At 32.5% G+C, this 26,175-nt stretch overlaps 3 protein-coding genes across 4 annotated transcripts; 2 read left to right on the top strand and 1 right to left on the bottom strand.

Moving 5' to 3' along the window:
• Positions 1-4,497: 4,497 nt before the first annotated feature.
• Positions 4,498-12,704, bottom strand: LOC114400019. The gene is made up of 3 exons (XM_028362263.1): positions 12,202-12,704; positions 11,017-11,091; positions 4,498-4,778 (listed from the first exon to the last, which is right to left on the bottom strand). Exons 1-3 carry the CDS (start codon positions 12,429-12,431, stop codon positions 4,766-4,768), a joined length of 318 nt encoding a protein of 105 aa, XP_028218064.1. The 5' UTR covers positions 12,432-12,704; the 3' UTR covers positions 4,498-4,765.
• A 1,894-nt stretch (positions 12,705-14,598) lies between these two features.
• Positions 14,599-17,184, top strand: LOC114398049 (lamin-like protein). The gene is made up of 2 exons (XM_028360170.1): positions 14,599-15,102; positions 16,734-17,184. Exons 1-2 carry the CDS (start codon positions 14,916-14,918, stop codon positions 17,075-17,077), a joined length of 531 nt encoding a protein of 176 aa, XP_028215971.1. The 5' UTR covers positions 14,599-14,915; the 3' UTR covers positions 17,078-17,184.
• A 2,593-nt stretch (positions 17,185-19,777) lies between these two features.
• Positions 19,778-24,564, top strand: LOC114399165. Of its 2 annotated transcripts, none has more exons than XM_028361290.1 (7): positions 19,778-20,097; positions 20,467-20,561; positions 21,021-21,138; positions 21,263-21,381; positions 22,876-23,056; positions 23,226-23,369; positions 24,208-24,394. In XM_028361290.1, exons 1-7 carry the CDS (start codon positions 19,831-19,833, stop codon positions 24,253-24,255), a joined length of 972 nt encoding a protein of 323 aa, XP_028217091.1. In that variant the 5' UTR covers positions 19,778-19,830; the 3' UTR covers positions 24,256-24,394. The 2 variants fall into 2 exon arrangements, with proteins under 2 accessions (XP_028217091.1, XP_028217090.1); XM_028361289.1 differs by having other exon boundaries at positions 19,780-20,097; positions 24,147-24,564.
• Positions 24,565-26,175: the final 1,611 nt, after the last annotated feature.

Raw genomic sequence — 26,175 nt, 5'->3', positions numbered from 1 at the left:
GTCACTTTTAGAAACTAATTCCCAAAAGGGGGCTGTTTTGAAACTTTTTTCAGGGAGGTCTGTTTCTGAAGGGGACTCGCCAGTGGAGCTGACGAGTTGGACACGTGGCGGCGCCTGGGGGACTCGCCAGTGGAGTTGGCGAGTTGCTGTCCACGTGGCGGGTCCCGCCACTCGTACTGGCAAAATGCTTTTTTACGGAAAATTTTTTTTAACTTCAAACGGGTATAACTTTTGGTAGGAATGTCCGTTTGAGGCCCATAATATGTCAAAATGCTCAAAATTGAATGAAGAATCCCTTGACAAATACCTGAAGGGGATTTGGTCAACTCATTTTTCCAAAAAATGGATTTAAGATTCAACCACCCATTTTTTTAATCTTAAATTCTATTTTTGAGCTACTTAGAGGCATTTTTTGGAAAAATGAGTTGACCAAATCCCCTTCAGGTATTTATTAGGGGATTCTTCATTCAATTTCGAGCATTTTGACATATTATGGGCCTCAAACGGACATTCCTACCAAAAGTTATACCCGTTTGAAGTTAAAAATTTTTTTCCGTAAAAAAGCATTTCGCCAGTATGAGTGGCGGGACCCGCCACGTGGACAACAACTCGCCAACTCCACTGGCGAGTCCCCTTCAGAAACAGACCCCCCCTGGAAAAAGTTTCAAAACAGCCCCCTTTTGGGAATTAATTTCTAAAAGGGACCTAGTTTGAGCAATTTGCCTCGGCAATTTGTTAGTAACTGAAAAAATTCTTCTACTTCTACCCTCGCCCCTTCAATTACGCCGCTGCAACACATGGATTTTTTTCACTCAAACATATTTCTTGTATTTCCAATGTCACTCCTACTTTTTCTTGGGTATGGTTTTAAGTTTTAACTGCAAAAGACAATTACCGAGTGTATGTTTGAATAACATAATTTTTTTTCAACTGTTACGAAATAATTCTCATTAAAAAAGTATAATTAATATAAAATATAATTAGTTTTTGTTGATAATCGTCATCAATAAATATTCTTCTTAACTTAGTTTTTGTTGAAAATATAACTAATGTTTTAGTTACTGAAACTTCAAAATGTAATTTTAAGAGTAAATTATCAAATTAGTTTCTTACTTTTGGAGGTGCTCTCAATTTAGTCCCTAATATTTAAAAAATGTCAAAATAATTTTTGACTTTATATTTCATTTGTCACGTTAGTAGTCTCTTAACACCGTTAGTAAATGTGATGTGACACATTAAGTGTCACCTGGACGCACACGTGAAACTTCCACATTAATTTCTTCTACTTGTCACGTAAGAAGAGACTAAATTGACATTAAAGGGATTAAAATGACATAATTTAGGTGATCATATTTTTCCCCAAAATGTTAAAACCCTAACTTCTCTTTGCAGAATCTCCCATCTCAACCTTAGACCAAAGTCTGGTATTGGTTCTATTTTACCTATTTCAGTTGCACCAACATCAATGTCTTCATCAACCCACGAAAAAAAATTACATCAATCTGCGTCTTGCTGCACAACACAAAATATCCATGTTCAATCTTGCACAAAAATTAGAATACAAAAAATATCATTAACATTACTTGTGGTAATGGACAAGTATAAAACAATCTCCAATTATTCCTTGTCATCCTTGTTGTTCGAATGGTAGCTCTTCTACGACACTAGCAAAGACGGTGACGTGGCATTCCCCCTTGTGCTTGAATTAGCAGACATGATAGACCACAAAATAATAGAAGAAGAACTACAAAGATGGAGAAAGATGAATAGGAGAAGAATAAGAATTGGATGAGAGTATGAGTAGGAGAAAAAATGGAATGAAAGCGTGAATGTTAAAGTAGCCGCCACGTCAAACCGTCTTTGCTAGTGTCGTAGAAGAGCTACCATTCGAACAACAAGGATGACAAGGAATAATTGGAGATTGTTTTATACTTGTCCATTACCACAAGTAAGTAATGTTAATGATTTTTTGTATTCTAATTTTTGTGCAAGATTGAACATGGATATTTTGTGTTGTGCAACAAGATGCAGATCGATGTAATTTTTTTTCGTGGGTTGATGAAGACATTGATGTTGGTACAAATGAAATAGGTAGAATAGAACCAATACCAGACTTTGGTCTAAGGTTGAGACGGAAGATTCTGTAAATCGAAGTTAGGGTTTTAACATTTTGGGGAAAAATATGATCACCTAAATTATGTCATTTTAGTTCCTTTAATGTCAATTTAATCCCTCCTTACGTGACAAGTAGAATAAACTAATGTGAAAGTTTCACGTGTGCGTCCAGGTGACACTTAACGTGCCACATCACACATTTACTAACGGTGTTAAGAGACTACTAACGGTGTTAAGAGACTACTAACGACAGGGACTAACGTGGCAAACGAAATGTAAAGTCAATGATCATTTTGACATTTTTTAAATCTCAGGGACCAAATTGACAACACCTCCAAAAGTGAGGGACTAATTTGGTACTTTACTCATACTTTTAATCTTTAAATTTTGACAAATTATTTTTTAGTCTCTTACATAATAAATTGATATTTTATGTCAATTTTTATCACTTTTGTGATAATTTTAAAATGTAATTTAAAATGAATCAATATTATGATTTATTTTGAAAAATCAATCAATTTTCTTGTCAAACTAGTTTCAACAACTTTGAAAATAAGTATAAAAATTAATCTTTAGTATCAAAATTAGTTTTAAACAAGACTTAATTAGTGTTTTAGTTTCTGAATTTGGAAAATGTGGTTTTTTAGTCCTTAATTTAATATTATTTTTCATGAATTTTGACAAATTATTTTTTTTATTCTCTGGTATAATAAATTGATATTTTATAATAATTTTTATCTATCATGAATTAATTTATATTTTTTAACTGCTTGAATTTGTATTTTAAAGCAGTCAGCTAAAAAACTATTACAAAGTATTAAAAATCATCATAAAGTACTATTATCAATTTATTATGTCAAATACTAAAAAAATATTTTTGAATTTTAAAAATTAGAAAAAAAATATACCTCACAAATTTAGAGACTAAAATAATAATTAAGTCTTAAAAATGAGTTTTAATCTTTAAAGGAGTGCTTAGAGGATTTACTCTTAAATGAAAGCATTTTAAGAGTTATTTTTTTAATGATAATATTTTTAGGAGTCATTTTTAGTCTTGTTAAGTTACATATCCTGTCCACCTTTCAAACCATCTTATTTGCCCTCTGAAGTTTTAACATTTGGTATTTGCACCACAAAGTAGATAGATTTATTATAAAAATTACAAAAATAGATAGAAATTTCATATTACAGATCAAACAAAAGCATAGATTCAGCTTTAAACTTTCCTAAATTACTTCGAAGCTTGAAGGACTGTTAAGTTACACACTGCCTCACACCCCCAACAATCATTAATTTTTTTTTTTAAAAAAAAAAAGCGGTTCATGCTTATTTTTCAATAACTTATCAGTTTGTTCAAAGGGAATGCCAAATCAGAAAAAAAAAAAAAAGAGAGAGAATTTTGTTATAAAACTGAAAAAATAAATATAAAGTTACTAAATTTGAAGAGCCGACAGACAAGTACTGGTTTTAAAACATGAGGTGAGAAGAACCACTTAGCGGAAGTGTATATAAAGAAATGTGTTTGACGGGATGATGTTAATATTTCTCTTATAATTTAACAGTAAAATAATTTTATAAATTTAATGTTAATGCCATGGTTAATTTATGATATTTTCTTTTAAAAATTAAATTTATATTTATTATTTTTATGAATTAATTTATCATCATATTATATTTTTAAAAACAAATTTAACTATTTATCCAAAAAAAAATTCTGATGCTGCAACTTGATAGATGGACCAGTGTTCCATCAATGGCTACAAGTTCTCACGTCCCTTAAAATTACGCTGCTGCGAACATTAAAACCAAATTAAAAGTGATTCTTAAAGTGCCTCAAGATAAGAAGCCAATTTGAATTGCCGCAGCAATGTCAACTCATAAAAGTGGGTTTTGAACTTTTGATGTACTTGAAGTTAACTCCAAACACATTATTACAGATGAGATTCAAGAAATACTTATCTGTTTTACCGTCAATTTCACTTTTTTCTCAAAAAATGTCAAGAACACTCTCTTAATAAACTTTTCCTACACACTCTTTACTAGGGAGCAAAATTGAGATGTATTAAATGGGGAGCTAATTAATTAAAACCAATAGGACAACGAAACCCATATGAACTTCACCCAAAAAAAAATGTCAGTAAATTTTCCTTTACTATGGAACAATCGGTATATGCAAAGGCCAAACCTAACTAATTGCTCTAAATTCTAAATTACCCAACATTGCAGTTTGTTTCAATTTCACATTATCACTCTAACTTTAAAAAAATCACACTTTCAATAGCCTAATTTGCTACCTTACCTTAATCCATCTTGCACTAAGGCAACTATATTCATTATCATAAAATATTAGACGTAATGTAATATAAAACTTTTTCATACATATAAGAAATTAATATGATATGCTAGTAAAAAGCTTATCACAGCAGTTGTTATAAACACTAATCAACTTGACATTTTCTCAACTGAATTTCTAAGGTTATCAAAAAAGAACTTACACATAACAAGATCGAAGACTGTTGGAGTTTAACCAGAACCGGGGTCAAGAACAGCGTGGTTAAAACCTGCACGCTCAAGTCCCCGTGCTTACTTATGAACACATTCCCAACATCACCCACCTGCTTCATCCAATCTACCAAGTTTAACAGTTGATTCAAATCAGGCACCTGAATTGGAAGTGGAAATTAGACGAGAGTAAAAAGACTCAAATATCCATTGATTCATCTTCTTTATAAACAAATACAAACACAACTACACATCAGCTGCAATGAGCTGTAAACAAACAACAAAACATAACTGAATAAAATTAACCTGAATAAACTAGTGACTAATTGCTGACTCAAGTAATGTCTAACTAATCTTAATCAAATCAAACAATTGCAAACTCAAAAGAAATAACTCGGATAGGTTGATCTATTCCTAAACTGTAAATTAGAATCCTCAATTTGGAGAGTAGAGTCTCATTCTCTCAATTAAGTATTCTCAATAGTCTCTCCTCTCTCCTTGATAGAATATTTTACTATTGTAATAACAAAAAAAAAATATTGAGCTTATTGTACTTACCAAAATCTGAAGCTGTCGCATGTCAGGATAGACATAGTTAAGGTGGGTTCCTGAATTTCGCGCGTTGGATTGAGAGTGGTCTTTGTTAGGAGGATAAGAGGAGGGACTTATAAAACAAAAGACTCCAACGCTCAAGTAAGTATATGAGTTAGGAGAGTATAGAAAATAAGTATATGAGCAGGTGTGTTCGTGTCAAGTGAGTACGAATGAACATGTGTGTTGTTGTATGCTCGTAGGTGTCTAGAGAGTAGAGGGAACCTGATACTTATAGTGTGGAGATAGAGCAACGAGTCCTTGTTGATAAGGACTGTTACAATGATGTAACAACTCTTGCAGATAATTATTGACTTGTAGATAATAGCCAGTAGATAAAAGTAGCTTATAGATAATGTTAGGGATAATGCATAGCTTAGAGATAGAAACTAGTAGATAATTGTTACTTATAGATAATGTGCAGCTTTGCAGATAATTGAATACCTGACAAGAGATAAAGATATGACATTATATTTAAATAATAAGAGGTTAGAGATAACCTGTTGGTTGGGGAGCTCGGCTGGTAAGGACTAGGTGTCGGTTCTCTGTGCCAAAACTGACATGGAGAGTTGACGTGTGTAATGGAGTGTCACGTTGCATGATACATGTACTTTGTGGACCTTGGACAATACATAAGCCCCCTTAGCTCTAAGCCGACTTACGGGCGAAAGAGGTTGTTCAATGTTGAAGGTAATTATCTCGTGTCGAGGGAGTTCTTTTGGTGTTCAGGATAATAGCCTTGACAAGTAGGAGAGTGACGAATTGGTCGAGCCCCCAAGCATGGACAAGTTTCATTCGGTATCGAGAGTGGTGGCCTTGACAAGAGTGAGAGTTAAGGTCTATTAAGCTTGTTAAGCCCCCCCAGTCTGGACAAGTGTTGTTTGGGCTGCTTCTGTTAAGTTGTCTGGGGTGGACATACTTTTGGTTTTGCAGGCGAGGTCTGACATGTCAGGTGAGTAAAGCCTCTGTATTTGATAACTTTGTCCTTTTCTGACCATTGAAGAACACATTGAAGACAAATGTTACATTTTGTTTGTTGATGCAGGCGTGTGCAGCGCACGCACAACACTCCTACATACGTATCACTCGTGGAGTGGGCATGTATTGGAGACATGATGTGTGGGTGAGTGGGGTTGCGTTGTGGTGCGAAAAATTAGGGCACCACTTCAGCTCTCGTCAGATATCGAAGAGTTCGTTTCCTCTTTAAATGGAGTAGACGCTTGATTTATAGCCACCATCACTTTGAATTTTTGTCTTCTTCCTCCCGAAATCTCTTTGCTTTCATGCTTGCTTCTTGTAATTCCCTTTCTTCTTCCTTCGCCTTCTTCGATACTTCAAGGTATTTTTTCTTTGATTATGTCTTCATTTCTATTTGACTCTGCCACCAACATGGGTGACAATGATTCTAAGGGTTCGATTCAGCAACCCCTGATGGACCAGGAGGTCATTTTCCATTGGCAGACCCTCCTCGGAGAATACTGACCACGGTGCCTCTGATGATAAATCCTCTTCCTCAAAGAGGTTGAGGGTTTCACGTCATACTGGTGGAGGTACCCCTCATCTCCACGGAAAGGCGTGACTTTTCGTTGCTTCCCCAACCAGGAAGCCTATTCCGGTCATTGTGATTCTACCTCCTTTTGTTTCTGGGGAAGCAAGGAAGAGCGGTGGGGATGTTAGGGCTTCTCCCCGCGTGCAACGTAACCATAGTGTTGGGTCACCATCGTTCCCACCTACCATTGCTGGCTATGAGTAGGTGAGGGACGATGTTATGGTGTATAAGTCCTTTTTCACCTCTGCGGCGAGTGTCACTGCTTTGCAACGCCAAGTGAAGCTGACAAACCTTGAGGACTCCTACAAGATAGTCATACATGCTAGCGAAAGTGATGACTTCCCTTTCTTGATGGTTACGTCGAGCAACCTGCCATTCTTCTTCATGTACAGGTTCTTGTTTGAGATCTTGGGTCTCGTTCTTGAACTTAAAAATTTCTTTCATCTAGATGTAGTCTTTGGCTCGTTCGTGCAACTCGTCCATGCTACTAGGGTTTTTTTTCATAGACTGCCTGCAAATTTGCCAGGCCATAAAGCGAGGAGCATGGAGTGTAATGCTACCTCTTGGTTGAGATTGCAGATCTGAACGGCAATGTGTCCAAACCTATCCATGAATTTTCTGATAGATTCATCATCTACTTGTCACAGGCTGGTCAGTGCAGTAAATATCATATGATGTGACTGACTAGTTGCATATTATGCATTGAAATGCTTGACAAGAGTGTCGAAGTTGTCGATGGACCTTGGAGGGAATCCACCGTATCAGGACAATGTTGCCCCTTTGAGGGACGCGGGGAAGACAAGACACATGATTGCATCGTCATTGGTGTACATACTTTCCTGGGTTAGGAAAACATCCAAAGGTTCATCCGAGTCAGTGGTCCCATCATACCGCTTCAGGTTGAGTGATTTCCAACCTAGGGTATGCCAACTTCCATGATGTGGTCGACAAAGGGGCATCGATGAATAGCCTGCCCTGTAGGACGGTGCATGTGGGAGAGACTTGGATCATCTTGAGTGTTAACTATGCTTCAAGGGTGTGATTCTTCTTGAGTGCACTCAGAAAATGTATGAGTAGAGTGCTCGTCTACCTGGGGGCATCTGAAATGAGTCTCAAACTGATCATGGTCAGCCTTTAGCCTTCTCAGCTCCTCCTCATGGGGTTGCTCCATCTCTGCGATGAGGTTTTGGAGTTGTTGGAGAGTATTAATATCTGGCATGACAATTGCAAGAGGATTGGAGCCTTCAAATGGGGTCTTGTATCTAAGGTCAGACCACGTGCTAACCATGGGTGAAAAGGAAAGAGAGAGATAATGAGAGACCACGAGGTATGTTTTACCGTGGCTCCATAGAGGGTGCCAAATGTACTTTCCAAAATTTGGAGTTTGATGCACGTCAGGGTGAACGAGGCTAAGGTGGGCTCTTGGACTTTGCACGTTGGATTGGGAGTGACCTTTGTTAGGAGGACAAGGGGGGAACCTGTAAAATAAAGGACATTGACGTCAAGTAAGTATATGAGTTAGAAGAGTATAATGAATAAGTATATGAGCAGGCGTGTTCGTCTCAAGTGAGTACGAATGAACGTGTGTGTTATTGTATGCTCGTAGTTGTCCAGAGAGTAGAGGGAACCTGATACTTATAGTGTCGAGAGGGAGCAGCGGGTCCTTGTTGATAGGGGCTATTACAATGACGTAACAGTCCTTATAGATAATTACTGACTTGTAGATAATAACCAATAGATAAAAGTAACTTATAGACAACATTAGAGATAATGTATAACTTAGAGATAGAAGCTAGTAGATAATTGTTAGTTATAGATAAGTTTTAACTTTGCAGATAATTGAATACATGGCAATAGATAAAGATATGACATTATATTCAAATAATAAGAGGTTAGAGATAACCTATTGGTGATAACTGCTAATTATGAGTATATTTTGGGATTAAATTATATAGAAATTTGTAATTTCTCTCTTAATTTTTCCTTTTTGAGCAAATAATTTTTAAATTAACATCATTTAAGTTTTTGTGCAGAAAATATTAAAAGTGATGAATTTATTATACTTAGTGAGTAAAATAAAGAAAAAAAATAGGATAATTCAGGAAGATAGAAATAATTAAGAAAAATAAGATTAATTAAGAAAAACATGACTAATTAAGGAAAACAGACTAGTTCAGAAGTTTGTTAATCTACACCTATAAAAGAAGAAGAAAAAGACACAGACATTCCAAGAGAATACAATTCCTTATAAAAGGCAAAAGCTAGGAGAAGGAAAAGCAAGTATTGAGAGTCATTCCTTTCCTTTATTTCCTTTCTTATCTTTTCCCTCTTTACCAAATATTTTCCTCTTGCAATTGTAAAGTCTCCATGACAATGAGAGACTAAACCCTCTTTGTTGGAAACTTGACAGTCAATTACTCTTGATATCTATTTAATAATATTACTTTTGCATTATCCTTTCTTGTGCTTAATATTATTGATTGTGGTTTGATCACCCATTTGCATGGTAAGTTTTAGGGGTAACATTGGAAAACATTATTTTCTAATAGAACTGGAAAATGGTATCTAAATAAAGTCATCACTAGGGATATGTTGATTTTTGTTTAGCATTTTATACATCTTTATTCTTAATGCAATTCACTATTTTAGATCTACAAAAAAATTTGGGAGAAAAAAATAGATAAATTAAACTCTTTCATGCGGGGGACCAAAGTTAAAGTATACTAGTAGATGCATGTGTAAATTGAAATAATTATAAATAGAGAAAAATCATTAACATTGTATCAAAGAATAACTCTGGTAGACTAAGTTCCCAACATTCTCATTTTTTGAATTTACTTCTAGAATATTATTGGGTTCTCTAATCTTTTTGTCTTTTAATTTAAATTCTTGTTTAATTTCTCCTATTGTTTGATTTAATTTTATGCCAATTTAAATTATTGTTTTTCTACAATCTTTCCAAAAAATATTCTTAATAAAATATTTATCTACATAAGTACAAACAAAGTCCATATGGATATGATATTTGAACTTTTGTTTTAACTTTACTACTATGAATGAATTGATGCATTTGCCAATCCATCAACAATTGGTTGGGGAGCCCGACTGCTAAGGACTAGGTGTTCGTGTTCTTGTGTCAGGATTGACATGGAGGGTTGACATATGTGTAATGGAGTATCACATAGCATTACATGTGTATTTTGTGGACCTTGGACAATGCACTCATTATTTTTTGCTAACTATGATACTGGTATATAAAATTGTCCTCGTAAGAAATAGTAAGAAATCTTGGTCGATGATCATAAGTGTACACAAGGTGATATTCTCCTCCCAACATGATTCACTCCATACACAAAGGTCACTTGTGAAATAATACTTGGATTATATGCGAATATGAAAATTTTAGTTGAGAAACCTATAGGGGCTTGAATGAATATTGCTGTGTGTGGACCCGAAAAGGTAATAATATTGTTTGTTGTTGTAGTCTGAAGAAACTTGAGAAAGAATGCTTGGTGTTGTGAACAACTTGCAAAGGCTTAAGGAGAATATTAAATATGGGTAAGCAACTCGTATAGGCTTGAAAGAAATAATGGTTATGAGTAGCCACTACTAGAAATCGCAGTTTTTACATCGGTCGAAAATAACATTTTACATCATTTTGGACCGTTTTTGAATATGATGTCGTTGAAAGTTAAAAGTTTCGACATGATTCCTCAATCGACTATTGTAGAAATACAATGTTTTCTACATCGGTGTTATCCTTACCACCGATGTAGAAATTATACATTCAAAATCGGTATTGTATTCGCCAACGATGTAAAAAATGTGTGTTTTAACATCAGTGGTGACGTAAGCACCGATGTTAAATGTTGAATAACCTGTGTTTTAACATCGGTGGTGACGTAAACACCGATGTTAAATGTTAAATAACCTGCAAACAATTAAAATTTAGGTTAATTAATAATCAAAATTTATATTATCAATATTGCTAATAATATTAAAATCAGTATTTATAATTACAAGCAGTTAGCAACTCATTTGCAAACTACAAACCAAAAGCCTGATTTGAACCAAAATTGAATCTAATGAACCTACTTATAGGTTTAGATGGACAAACCTCTTTATCTCCATGTTGTGGTTCTAATCCTTGCGAATGAATAGGTAAAGTAAATTAATATTAAAGCTGTAGCTAAGTTATACAATCAAGCTATATAATATATACTTATATATTAAATAGATAAAGTAAATTAATATTAAACCTGTAGTTTAGCGTTTTCCCATCCATGAACGTGGCTATCTTTGTTGTGACATGAATATTGGTACTTGTCATCCACCTACACATAATTAAATTCCACCAAACCATTATCCCCAAAATAATAACATCAATAATAATAATTCCTCTATCTCTCGTTATCTTTCTTAAAGTAATATATACTTTTAGTAAATAAAATTTGACAGCACTTTTAACCAGGGAGTTACTCTTTCTCTATTTTTGATAACAGGATCAAACAAATTTCCTTAACCAAAGTGAACCCTGTAGGGGTATTGGTTACATGAATCAAATAAAAAGTGATTTTTTTTTTATAACAAGGGACAATTGAAAGCAAAGTTTATTGAATATCCCTATGTAGAATTAGGCTCTGAATTAGTAACATATATATCAAGGGGGAATGTATAGGCAATGTTCACCAAAGTGAAGATTAGTTTTTGCCATGTCTTTATTAATACAGAAATGATATAAACCTGTGAACTAAGAAGCATAATAATAATGGAATAAAATATATAGACAACAAAATTTTAAACTACATAGACAAAATATTGAAACTTTATTTCTCATGCAGTGTATCAAACACCATAAACCCATAACTCAAGGAGAGTGAACATGTGCAATCCAACGTTCATAATTGAAACCATCATTTCAATCAAATTGCAAAAAATATAAATTGCAAATTAAAGTAATATGAAACAAGAAAGGACACAAATTGACCCCAAAAAATGAAACAAAGATGGACACCATAAAAATTCAAAATTGGAAGAGAAGCCATTCACTTGTAGGACAAGTGTCAACTGCATGGAACACAAATCAAATTACACATGAATGATGGAACCACAAATTTTCACGAGCACATTTTTTTCCAACTACAGTCACATTAAAAAAAACCCTTCTGAGTGCTCACTACAAAACTCAGCTTTTGGATCCGAAAAAGCACATGAAAAGTTAGTTCAAACCCAAAACTACACATAAATCAATCAAAAGTAAAACACGCCCACCAAAAAACAGTCAGATCTATGCATTTCCCATATCCAAAAAGAAGAAAAAACTTTGCTTTTAGTAACCAATAACAAGTAAAGAAAGAAAGAAGAACAGACAGTTCCAGTTACAGCAATGGTGGTGTGTTTTTCCTTTTCTTTTGTTTGATTAGTAACCAATAACGAAATGATACCTCAGATCCTGGGAATTGGTTAAGCTGGTGTAGATATGGATTTTAACAGCGAGGATGAGGACATAGTAGAGCGCGAAGAAGATGAGCGTGTGGATGAAAATGGCTTTGCCGTTGGTCTTCATGCTACCGAACTCAAGCTGCTCCCTGTTCCCAGGAAAGGAGAAAAGCAACCCTGGTTGAAGCAGCACGAACAGAACCACCCCGATCAACACTGGTGCCCAATCACTCATTTTCTCTCTGACCCAGAAAATTAAAATTAAAAAAAATGTGTCTTTCTTTGAAGAAAAGAGTAAAGGTTGTATGTTTGGGAGAGACACTGATTACTGATTATTAATGAAGGAAAATGCAACGAAAGGGATGGTATGGAAGAGTTTGGAAGCAGGAGAAAAAGGGTGGTAGAAGGATAAGAACCATGCTTTGAGTGAGGCTCGTGGTCCCTGAAACGGCGCTGCTCTTGGAATTTAGGTTTGTGCCTTTTCATATTCTAGGAGCGAGAAAGAATAAAAAATAAAAATGCAGAATCCAAGACCACAACGAGTTTGTTTAAAAAACGTTGTTGAATAAAAAATATTATTGAACGCAGAATCTAAGACCACACTAGGTTTGTTTAGAAAACGTTGTTGAATAGAATAAATTACATTGTCTTTAACAAAAACGATGTTGCTCGATTCTTGTTAATTACAATATTACCACCGTGTTTTATTCAATAACGGCTTGTTGAAACCTGTGTGGTTGAAGTGTTGTAGAATATTATTATTCTAGTAGTGAGCCTACAAAGGCTAGAGAAGAATACCAATTGTACAACTTGCAAAGGTTTGAGAAATATACTAGTTGTGTAACCTATAAAGGCTTGAAAAGAATACTAGTGTGAAAGCTTATAGAGGCTAGGGAAGAAACAACATTTGTGTGGTTGGTGTGTTTTTAAGTGAAAATCCTACTAGAGGTAGGGATTAGATGTACAGTAGGATTAAGCGGAATAAATTAGTATAAAAGAAATTGTGTGCAATATGATCTCTTACTTGTGTGTGTGTGTTTACATTGAAGCTTATTGTTTGATGCATAAAATTTGTTGAGAAATTGAGGGAATCGTACGTGACTTAGATTTTGAGAATTTCGAAAAGGGTGTTCCTATTTTGTGCTTTCATTTTCGGGTTTCATAATTTGTAAGAATAAAATAGATGCACATAGTCCATCACAAAAAGATTAACTTAATAATAATAAAAATCATGAATTCAAATATTCCATTAATAAAAACTAACATTTTCCTATATAATAAAATATATAAAAAAACACGGTGGAGATACAACTTTTCAAAGTTGCAAAATCAGAGAGTAATTTTACCCAAAATTAAAGTAGTGACATTGCCCCCTACTTTTACTTAAGCTATTATTTGTCAACATTATCTCAAGTTTAATAATCTTGAGCTACTAAAAGTATCTAATTATTAAATTTAGAATAATGTTGAGAAATCACAGTTAAGTGAAAACTATACATTTAACTTACGAATTTCATTTTTTTCGTGTATAAAGGAATTTCAATTTCCAAACTAATTAAGCCAAAACTATGAATTGATTAGAAAGAGAGTTGTGGTCTAATTTCTATTTTTTAAAATATTTTATTTATTATATTGAAATATAGAGTATTTGAACTTTTTAAACATTATGAAAAATTTGATATGGAATTAATCTTAATTCGTTCATTATTTTTAACTTCTGAAAAATATTTTCTCATTTTTTATTGTGAAATTTTTATCAGCATCGATGAAGCTATAATTAACCTAGTTTTAGATAAAAGTTTTCACGTTGTGTGTGTGTGTAAGTTAGTAGTATAAGAATTGAGATGTCATTTGTATTCATCTGGGCTACGCGTTGGACTGTTATTTTTCAATATAAAAGTGATCAAATTTCTCAATGTTATCCTAAGTTTAATTAAGCCCATCACTATCACACTTAAGCAAATCAAATCTGATTTTTAAAACTGTGATTGATTTTTTTTATTCCACTATATAAAATATATCAGTCTTTAAATTTTTGTGATAATCAACATATTCAATATTTCTTTTACTGGAATTAACATATTCAGTATTATTATATATATATATATATATATATATATATATATATATATATATTAATGAAAATTAAATGATCTATAATACAAGAGTAATTTAACATCGTTACGCCGGTTACAAATAGATCAGCACTCTTTGCCTGACATTGCATAGAAACGTACTCATAATTAAATAGCATGAAAAAACACTGCTACACTCATGACTCATGATTATTATGTGTAGAAGTTGGCAGTTATTTACTTAATTATCTTACTTAAATTGCATTAAAAGACAAGGTTATTGATCAGTGACACAATGCTAACAACTCATTGCTCGAAGAAAACCGTGGGATTGAATTGTCCTAAACATAGCAAGAATAGCGTGTGCTTGGTTGATGCGAAACGCCTTTACGTTTAGCTGTCACTGAGGCTGTTCTTACTTCTTACACCACCCCAATACACTTTAAAAGCATCATTATTAAGGTTACCACTTTACGAGTGCTTCATATGCTATATAGTTCATGCCATTGCCCCCAACACTATTTAAGGATCTCACACACACATATATATATATGGCCATGGTCCTTAAGAGTGAGTATATATAGTTTCTAGCAAACTAATATCGATCAATCTATTTATCTATTTGCGTGTGTTTTCGGTGAGCGATGGAGAATTGGAGGGGTGCTCGGATGATGGTGGTGGCGAGTGCGGTGGCGATGGGGTGGCTTTCGGTGGTGGCCATGGGAAGTCCGGTGCTTCACAAGGTGGGAGGGTCCAAAGGTTGGATCAATCAAGACGTGAACTACACTGAATGGTCTGCTCAAGAGCATATCTATGTTGGGGATTGGCTCAGTAAGTGTATATATATACACCTCCTTCTGTTTTTTTTTTTTTTTTTAAAAAAAAAATAATTATATAGTCCATTTTATCTCACTTTTTCTATCTGGATTATTTGGTTTTCTTGTTATACAAAATATTGTTAACTCTCTCAAAACTTTATAATTGGATTCTGATATATATATTGAGAAGCCTAATTTCATTTATTTTATCTTGTCTCCTCTTCTTAACTTAATTTAAACCGAAATGTATTATCATGCATGTGTCTTGTGGGCATTGCACCATAAAAGTTGACAAGAGTTCTATGTTAAGATATTGATGGTTCCAATTAGTAATTAATTAAGTTAAAGCAGCTTTAAATCCTTTGTTCAATTCCTTTTACGGATCTTGGGGGGGTTCTTTTGCTTCTTTTTGGTTATATATATAGGAACAAATCCTGCACTACTCATATATGTTATATTTGGCTATTGGGCATGGAATGTTATTTTAGGTAGTATACATAGGAACAAATCCTGCATTCATATATGTTATACAGATGTGATATATTTTAATTAGTTAATTACTTTCCATGTTATTTGCAATCTCCATACTTGCATATTGACTTAAATGAAGGCTCTTATGATTTTTTTTTATTATTATTAATTGAATGAAAGCCATCTCATACACTATTGATTTATTTTTCTTATATCTGCTAAGAATTTCTTTTAATTAATAGGGTTGTCAAAGGTTTAATTACAATAAGAAACTTTATTTACATGAGTTGGAGTATTGGCCAAGGATACTACTCTTATTTGTAAAAGAGAATAAAAAGAAAACATATGGCATCCTTTTACTTTTTTGTTAAATACAGAAAACTTTGCTAATAATTAAGTGGGATTAATGCAACATGTTAATTAATTCCTGATCCAGAAATGGAAGATAAAGATCAGATAAAGGACAGTTTGAACAGATTAACCCGTAATACTATTGAAAGTACAGTCATAACTTCATAAGTATATAGTAAAAAGAAAAAGTTAAAGGCATAGTCAAGGGAAGCATAAGATCGCTACATAAAAGAAAAAGTAATAGAATCTTCCTTTCAAAACGTTGAGAATGCAAGCTTTAACATAAAGAACAAAAGACTGGCCTCTGCACGAAAATTATACATTGAGCAAACAACACAAATCGGTGATAAAATTCTAATTAATCGCAATTGGAAGCTTCATAACATTTAATTTGGATAAGATTTTATATGTAATTATTATTTACTTTGTCAAATAACAAACTTAATGTAACAATCTTATCATTAGATAGTGATTGAGATGTGAATAGAATGAAATGCATCTTATTTGGTTATTTAATTTCACCTTTTTCAATAACTAAAATATGTATAATGTTTTCTAACTCCCGTTCTATCTTTAAAATGTATCCTACTCGAACTAGTTCCCTGGGCATTTATTATATGGGTATTTACAAGTTTAAAAATAAAAATTATACGAAAATATCATTATTGTTCAATAATAAATATCATTATTATGTATTTTTGTTTTAGCTCCTTAATTAACAAATTTATTCGATAATTCAATTCTGATATATCAAAATTTTTGTTTTCCTCAAAATATATATCTTCTGATGCTAATTAATAAACGTGCATGGGTTTGATGAAGTCTTCAAGTTCGACAAACGATACTTCAACGTTCTGGAGGTGAACAAGACAAGCTACGAGAACTGCATAGACAGAGACTTCATAAAAAACATCACTCGAGGTGGTCGTGATGTGGTGCAAATGACGGAGGCAAGGACCTACTACTACCTCTCCGGTGGAGGTTACTGTTTTCATGGCATGAGAGTGGCCGTGCAAGTTCAACAAGAGGACCAAGATCCGGCACTCGCAATGGCGGCGCCACCGGCTCCGTCCCCCGTCGCGTATGGTTCTTCTTCTCCCTTGCCCTCGGTGTGCACATGCATTTGGATCATCATTGTTGCTAATGTTGTGGTTTTTGTGAATTAGGTTTTAATATAATGGACATTTTGTAAGTGATTGGTGATGGTGCTTTGTTTTTGTTCAAAGTTAAAATGGCTTAATTAGATATTATATATTGTTGGTTACTTTTTTTTTACAGGGTTTGGTGCATGTTATACTCTTAATTAAGTCCCATCATAGATGGTTGATTTGGTTATGGTAAAGGAAAAATTTAACTGCAGATTATTATATATTTTACAACAACCTTATTCATATTCCTTCACAGTATTTTTATCATGTCATTTTATTTTATCTTTTAAGTTTTTCTTTAATTTCATATTTTACACTCTAAAAATGGGGTACGTAATAATGTTTTTTAGTTACATTGAGGTGTTAAGGAACAAGAAGAGGAAAGTAAAAATAAAGGAGCAATGTTACTCTTAAGTCCCATCGTAGATGATTGATTTGGGTGTGGTAAAGTAAAAAATTTAACCGCAGATTATTATATATTTTATATCAACCTTATTCATATTCCTTCACAGTAATTTTATTATATCATTTTACATTTATTTTTACTTGCCCTTTTTCTTTCATATTTTTGTTTACTCATTGTATCAAATTGTGCAATAATATTTTGAGTAAAAGTATAGTTCCCTTGAAGCCTCATGTAATACTCGACTTACAATTTTTTTCACAACTTTTACTATTTAGACTAAATTAATGAAATTAAACGGATAAAAGATATAACTATATTTGGATAGCAATAAAAGCAATAAAGCAACAAAAATCAAATTAAAAGCTAATTTTGGATCTTTGACAAATGAAGAAATGCAAAAAAAGAGAGAATAATGAATAGACAATTATCCCGCATTTAATTCCTATAGAACAGTAATCCAATGAACCAAATTTGTTTCACATGCACGGAAATATATATATATATATATATATATATATATATATATATATATATATATATATATATATATATATATTATTTGTAAGAATAAAAAATAAGTAACTTATGTATTATGCTTAATCAATTAAGTTAGACATTTTTTATACATAGAAAGATATTTGATTTTGGTAGGTGGGAGAGATAAAATATGTAAGCGAAATAAAATGAAAATTAAAGTATTCATTAATTAATGATTCTAGAATAAACCACTAAACCAGCGAAAGAGGATAAAACACATAGGTGAAGATGTGACACTCACTTTCATGGTAAAACGGGGCCAACAACCTCTTGAACTCAAAGTTCTGCAAGTTAAGGATGTCATATGAAAATATGTTTAAATACAAAAATGGAAATGGTTGAGTATTTTTTTTTTTTTTTGACAAGTGAGTTGAGTCTTTGTTAATTAGAGCATGCTTGGGAAAGATGATTTTTTCCCAATTTCAGCTATTTTCGAGAGAAAAAAAATTGTTTGTAAAATAAGCTGGATGTTTGGGATCATACATGAGCTGAAATTTGTAAAAAGCTTTTTTTAATGAAAATAAAAATATTTTTTTAATTCGAAAGTTTGTAGCTTATGTTTATTTTCTAACAACTTATTTTTTCTTTCAATTATTTTTTATATTCTTTTAACATGTAAAACCTGATTTTTTTTCTTTGCATTTAAACGAAATTAATTATCTGCAAATTAGTTTTCAGCAAACTTATCCAAACAAAAAATGATGCTAATTATAATTGATTATAACAATAATCAACTAATGAAATAATCTATTTTTCTAACTGTCCTAAAAACACCCCTAGTGGTAGGTTTTTCAATTACGATTCAATTGTGATGTTAGTTAGGCCACTTAAAAAATTTAAGTACAAAAACAATTGGGGTTGGGTTAAGTCGCTTTTTTCTTTGGTAAAGAATGGGTTGAGTCTTTATTAATCAATGATATGTTATTCAGTTACAATTTAATTCTTAACTAGGTTCACAAAAATATTTTTTAGAACCTTTTTTTTATACCTAAAATGCACTTTTAGTACCTTGGTTATATTCAATTTGTTTCCTTATTTTTTTTCTTAAAAAAGTTCAATATAGTGTTTTATGTTTTTAAAGTGATTCAAATGGTCCTCATTAGATTGTTGTCCTATTGTTTGAGACAAATTTTTTTTATTATCATTTTTTACTTAATGTTTGAAACAAAAAGAGAGAGTGCATAGTTTTTATTTAAGCAAAGGGTATTTTGGGAAAAAAGGGGGAGGAGTGTATTAAAAAGAAGGGGAGTGTAGATTGTAACTCCAAAAATACCTACTATCCTCAAACCAGTCCAGTCCAATGCATTTAGCAAACAAGACAGGGAGTTGCTAGGTGCACCCAGCATTTTTTTAAAATATCAAAACTATCTCTGCGCTTTTTTCGCTTTTGTGATGGGTGTGTGTGAGGGTGGTCCGTAAATTGTACGGATCAAGTTGATCCATAAGGTTGATACAGATCAAGTTGATTCGTAAAAGGCTTACGGATCAACTTGATCCGTAAGCCTTTTACGGAAAATATAGATCAACTTGATCCATAGAAGCCTTACGGATCAACTTGATCCGTAAAAGACTTACGGATCAAGTTGATCCATAAAAGACTTACGGATCAAGTTGATCCGTAAACTTTTTACGGGTCAATTTAAATGACTTACGAATTAAGGGTATTTTCGTTATTTCAGTTTAAGTGCTGGATGCACCAACAATAATGCTGGGTGCACCTAGCAACACCCAACAAGACATGAGAGTTACTCGAGAGAGAGATAAGATACGTTAGCGTAAACTGAATTTTGGTGGCACCTGAGATTCTGAGAAGAGACTCAACACAACAATGGCTTCTTCTTCTTCTTCTTCTTCTATTCAGTGTTCAGTTTGGGTTCCTTCCCTTCTCAACACTAACACTAACACTAACACCATTCACTTTCTTTCACTTAAACCAAACTCTATTACTTTCTCTTCTTCCTTTTCTTCTTCCCTCACCAGAATCAGAATCAGAGCCTCCTCTTCCTCCCCAACCGTTGAAGAAGCCGCTATGAGCATCGACAACCTCCGACGTTTCATCAACCTTAACTCCGGAAAGTGGAACGGCTCTTTCTATGTAACATTTTTTTTTTTTTACTTTTTATATTCAAAATAGAAAAAAACTTTTTGTTGGAATTCACATTAGACATAACAGTTTTAATGAAAACTTTCTTTAGCGTTGGCGTAAAATTTGTAGTTATGATGATTTTTTTTTTTTATCACCAAATGTTAGTTTGTTAGTTTTTTGTTAGAGATATTAGTGGGTGAATTAGTTAATAGTATGCAACTTCTTACTATGATAGTGCATACAAATTAAACTCTAGATAGACATTATTGTAATTTTGTTAAGTTGAAATTTCAATAGGAAAAATACTTAAACGATTGTGCCTAAGTTCTTTTAATGTTATTTTTTTTTAATGACATTATTTTCCTCTATGTTTTGTAGCAATTTGATTCGAGTGGAAATATGTTGCAACAACTGAGTACCAAGCTTTCCGCTAGCTCTTATGGGGAAGATGAACTCATGAGTCTCATTCAAACGTAACCAACCCTTCTTCTGTCACCCTTATCAAAATTATAACAAAAATGCCTTCTTTTCCTTTTATTTTATGTTTTTTCAGAACTTGCAAAGTAAACAAGGAAAATAACAAAATGCTGTTTTCACCCCCACTTTTATAAATTTTGGAAATCAGGACAAAAATTAAAAAATAAGGAAATTTTTTTAATTCTTGGTTAAAACATATCAATTAAAGTAAACTAAATGCATCTTAAATTTTGTCAGTTCCTTAAATTTATAACATATATGATGATATGATGTGATCCTTTATAAGGAGAATGGAATGAATTTACTAAACTGTAACCCCATCATAGTAAATCATTTGAATCTGAGTAATAGTTGTTCATCATCAGCTTGCATAAGAGGTTAAATGAGATCTTGTTTGACTGCTTTAGTTTTCTATTTTTTTAAATTGTAAATTGTTTACCTGTTGCTCCTTGCAGGCTGTATATTAAACAACCTTCATCAAGTACTTCAATCTCCGGAGATGACAATGATGCAGAATGGGCAGAGTACAAAATAAAAGAAACCAATATGTTTACTGTTGACAAATATCAACAAGTGAGATTTTCTTATGCTGGAACATTGAACTGAAGTTTAAACCATCATGTTTTTTAAACTTTTTTTGGTTCTTTCTGTGTGATCCCATTGCTTCTTTACAATATCCATCACAATTAGTTTGCAGATAGGCTTTTTCCCATCTGAGAAAGCATTTGCACTGAGGTACCAAACAGCTGGCATGTTGGAAACAGTATTAAGGCAAGGTGTTCTGGGAGAAGATGACACTGGTGAAGAGTCGCCCAGGTAAAATGCTTCTTTTTCTACAATAGATCGACTAGCACTGTTTGATTGATTTCTATATTGAAGTGTAGCAATTGCTGACCTATAAACATGCATTAGTGAATGAAATGAAGGCTGCACTCACTGGAGATAGTAATAGAATGCAGTTTTACTTGTTTGTATCGCCATAGCATAGAGATATCTTGCTAACTACTTTTTTTTCAGAACATTTTGGCAGTAAGTGGTAACCTGAGGTGGTGGGGTAGATCTTTTTCTCTACTATTACTAACAGAGTAGTAGGAAGATGATGTTGCAATAACCAATCAAAAAGAGAAAGAAATTGTTAAACATCAATATTGAAATGTCGCTCTTGATGATGATAATTTTCAACTTGATGTGAAGTTTTATTTATGAGCAATCTTAGCAGAAAAATGCACAGATGGAAACTTTATAGGTGATAATAAAACATTCAATTTTAATGGAAAATTTGAAATCTAAACAAGAGTGAAAAACCTAAAAATAATGACATTCAAATTTCCAATTGAAATCTTTGAGCAGAAAACACTAGCTAAGCCAGGTGCCTGCTTAGCCTGGTAAATTTAGCTTACATTCTAATTTCTATAACTCTGTTATGTGACAAAATTCTGCTGTTATTGTTTCCAAGACTCGAACCATATATAACTATTTTTACAAGCTATTTGTGGCTTTCTTGCGAAAACATTATTTGACATGGTGTGTTGTACTGTTGTATGTGTGTGTAAAACACCTGCAGTAGCAGGAAATACAAATATTTAAATGAAATGTCTGAGCTGTTTGTTTTTGTTGAACCAAGTCCATGGTTAACCCAGTTATTTTTATTTAAATCCTAATTTCTATAACCCAGTTAACTCAAGGTATCAATCTTTTGCCGACCATTATTTTGCCTTAAAATTAGTGTATGTTGGTGTGTTGCCAGATTATTTACATCATATTACTTTACCGACACATTTTCCTTTATGCTGTCCAAGTGTCCAACTGTTGATAACTCAAATAATGACTTATCTCTGGTCTTTCAGTCAAAGTAGGAAAAGAAAACTTTCAAACGCTGTTTCTTTAATTACATTTAATAGAATATTTTATCAATTGTTTAATACAAAGCATTTGGATTGAATGCCATTTTGATTAATCTGGAACATCCTCTAATATGCTTGATAGCAACAACCAAGTTTTATTCGACTATGTATTCTGCACATTGATTAATTGATCAAGATTTTAGTAAAACCATCTAGAGATATTTTTTAAAGGTTTCTGCTTAAGTTTTCTTTAGTTTTCCTCTTCCCCTTTTAATCTTTAACAGGTTAATGGGCAAAGTTACAAACCATTTGCCACCATGAATTAATAATGAAAACCTCTTCCTGTTTGGATTAAAGGGTTTATTGTTGAGTGATTTGAGCTTTGAGAACCAACATGAGAAAAAGAAGCCATACGCCAATTACTAATATTTATGCCTTAAATTCTTTCCACTTCCTTATGGTGCAGAAATCTCAAGCTTCCCTCTCGGCGACCTTCTGTTGTATGTGAGAATTGCCTGTACTCTCTAGAGAGAGATATGAGAGCAAGAGCCTTTCACATTTTGGAGCCAAGAGGCACTGTAGATATGCTTATTGTCTTCCTAGAGGAAAGAAGTGATGGGGCTCCTCCTCTACTTGAGAGTTCTAGGGTGAGCTTATCTGAGAGTCTGAGATATGTGCAACTTTCTTTTTTTGTTTGTTTATCTACTACAGATTTGTTAACTGAGTTTTTGCTTTGAAAATTTTTAGCCATTTTTTACAGCAGCAGGACAATATCTCATATCTATAGTTTCTAATGACTTTTTTCATTCCTTTCAGGATGTGAAGAGTAGGATTATTCCTTTTCTTGGTAAATGGAAAGGTCATTCCATTACAAAACGAAGTGGTGTGTATGGATCTACAATTACTAATGCTGATACCGTTGTGTTACATGAGATGGATAACAATGGCCAACTAATTCAGGTATTTTACAACTTACTTAATAACAAAAGTCGCATAGGCATAGTAAAATTGTAGTTTAACAGAATTCTTAAAGCATTGAATTATGCTCTTAGTTGTGAACAAAAAATCAAAATTTTAATCACATGATGCTTTATTTATTCCCCTTTATTCAGTTTGGATATCTTTTATTAAATTTTTAATGCCCTTTCACCTTGTTAGTTCTACTATGCTGGGGCATATAGGATCTTATCGAGTGACATTCTCTTTTGTCCATTTGGTTTTTTACCATTTGGGCGTAATTTTTTTTTTTTTGAAATTACCAAATGGGTGCAATTTTTGAATTAATTCTAATTTAGGAGTAAGTGGTAAGTAGTTATGACTTTGTAATCAGAAGTCGTAAATCTTTGTACAACTTGTAACTGCAAGGACACATCTTCTAAAACTGAAGTCATATAAAGATTTACGACTTCTATTTACAAAGTCATAACTACTTTTACGATTTATCTCTAAATGAGAATTAATTCAAAAAGTGTCCCCATTTGGTAATTCCGAACAAAATTACCCCCAAATGGTAAAAAGGCCGTCCACCTCATCACCCCACATTTCAGGTTCTGGTGGTATATTGTAAATATTTGATTTGAGTTATGTTTGATAAACAATCAATTCCTTCTATTGGTCTCAACAAGAGCCCTTTTCACTTATCTTCATATGTTGTGGACCATCAGACGTTTTAAAATTAACACCCCTTTCTCAACACAAGAGGAGGTTGTTGTTGTTGATGCTGTTATTGGATATCAGGATGTTACTTCAAGTTCAACTTCTGATGGGGAAAATGTTACTACCAATGTGCATTGGACAGGCACAGTATCAGACCATTTGGTTACATTTGATGGAGGTTATCAGATGATACTATTACCCGGTGGCATGTACATGGGGTGCCCTTGTGATGTAGCAAAAAGTGTGGCAGAATCAAAATCGTTCCATTTGGAGTTCTGTTGGTTGGAGACACCTGACAAGAGGCAAAGACTTGTTCGCACGTATGATATGCAAGGCTTGGCTGTCTCATCTACTTATTTTGTTGAGACCAAATTGTGAAATCCCATGTTACCTTTTTTCTCAAGTCGTCCAAATAGTTGGCTCATGTAATAAATACTCATATTTGTCGTTTGCATCCATTGATTGATTGATATATGATTGGTTAGTATACTTATTTTGAGCCTTTCGTGGAAATGTAGTTTAGTCGTAGAAAATCCAATACACGGGTAAACTTGATCATGCCAAATTTGAGGTCTGATTAGTCCAACCTCAGTTCAAATGATAGATATGGTCACTCATAAAAAAAGTTCCTCGGATTTAAACTGAGATTGGATTTGGATTCGGTACAAGAGAATAATTTTTTACTTAAATATATTTTTCCTTTTTGTAATTTCATGTTTATTTTTTATTTTGGCTCTTGTATTTTTTTTTTCATTTTAGTCTTAATAAAATGTGTTTGTTTTATTTTTTGCTTTTTAAATAGTCTAGACCGTGCTTTAAACAGTAGAAAAAATATTTTAGACAATAAAAAAAGTGTTATTAGAGTACTTTAAGATGAAAAACAAGACAAACATATGACATATCTCACAAGGATTAAAATGAATTTCATTTTTACAAAAATGAAAAGAAAAAAAATACTAAATAAATTATATAAAAAAATATATTTAAATCATAATTTTTTTATGATACCACCCTTGTTTTTTTTTTTGGATTGCTTTATGATACCCTTGCTCCCATGTTTATTCAACTCTAAATAAAAGTATAAAAGTGAGCCAACATGTGAGGGAAGCAAAGCAATCATAACAAGGTTTAAAATTGCTCTTAGAAAATATCGTTGAAAAGTTTAAAATTATTCATTTCAATCCTTACATAATGATTGGTCCCACTTGATTTAATCCGCGTGTACTCTAGATATTAGACAAGGCTATACCCATACTAAAAAGACATAAAGTACAAAACTGGTAAGAAAAAAAATGCTAATTTAAATTGGAATTTAAATACTAAGGGCGTCTTTAATTTTTTTAATAAATTAAAATTTTGTTCTATTTTGAATTAAGGTATAAATGTGTTTTAGTTTTCTTAAAATATTTCGAAACGTTGATTTTAGTTTTTGTAAAAATTAAAGTGTTTAGTTTTATATTTTAACAAAAAAATTGGTTTTATTTTTTGATAATGGACTAAAACTAAATCACTTTTTTAGTAAATATAGGGACTCATATCTTAAGTTTTCTTAAGAATAAAATTTAGAACCAGATATTGAAATATTTCGAAGAATAATATATATATATATATATATATATATATATATATATATATATAATCAAAATACGTTTATCAAAATAATCTCCCTCTTTTAACACACAGGAAACAAGAGGGGAAAAGAAAAAAAAATTGCAAATCCCATGCCAAAATTCATTCTCTTCTATTTGGGAAGGAGACAACATTAAAAAGAGTGGAGATAATGAAAAATTGAAAATTCTATTAAGCTGTTTATGATTACAACAACATTCTATACAAACAAAATTATCATCTCATTTTTATTTAAGAATATATATATATATATATATATATATATATATATATATATATATATATATATATATATATATATATATATATATTAGTCTTTTGCCTGTGCGACGTCCGGGCTCATACTCCTATTTGAATATTACCAATATATGTGCAAAGTTCAATAACGATGTTTATTTGTATGATAATAATGTTGAGCTATGTTTAGAAAAAAACAACATAAAGTAAGAATACAAATAAATCTAATGCTATTGTAGATTGT

Source organism: Glycine soja, chromosome 19, assembly GCF_004193775.1.
Source record: "Glycine soja cultivar W05 chromosome 19, ASM419377v2, whole genome shotgun sequence".
NCBI classification, from domain to species: Eukaryota; Viridiplantae; Streptophyta; class Magnoliopsida; order Fabales; family Fabaceae; genus Glycine; species Glycine soja.
The sequence above is the reverse complement of the archived record's forward strand: the minus strand, read 5'-3'. Positions and strand labels throughout refer to the sequence as shown.

Excerpts from the sequence above, each read along its gene's own strand:
- LOC114398049 (XM_028360170.1), top strand. The coding sequence starts at position 14,916 with ATGGAGAATTGGAGGGGTGCTCGGATGATGGTGGTGGCGAGTGCGGTG. Across the intron at positions 15,103-16,733 it reads CTATGTTGGGGATTGGCTCA|TCTTCAAGTTCGACAAACGA; the intron begins GTAAGTGTATAT and ends GGTTTGATGAAG.
- LOC114399165 (XM_028361289.1), top strand. The coding sequence starts at position 19,831 with ATGGCTTCTTCTTCTTCTTCTTCTTCTATTCAGTGTTCAGTTTGGGTT. Across the intron at positions 21,382-22,875 it reads ACTGGTGAAGAGTCGCCCAG|AAATCTCAAGCTTCCCTCTC; the intron begins GTAAAATGCTTC and ends CTTATGGTGCAG. Across the intron at positions 23,057-23,225 it reads CTCTACTTGAGAGTTCTAGG|GATGTGAAGAGTAGGATTAT; the intron begins GTGAGCTTATCT and ends CATTCCTTTCAG.
- LOC114400019 (XM_028362263.1), bottom strand. The coding sequence starts at position 12,431 with ATGAGTGATTGGGCACCAGTGTTGATCGGGGTGGTTCTGTTCGTGCTG. Across the intron at positions 11,092-12,201 it reads ACCAATTCCCAGGATCTGAG|GTGGATGACAAGTACCAATA; the intron begins GTATCATTTCGT and ends AATTATGTGTAG.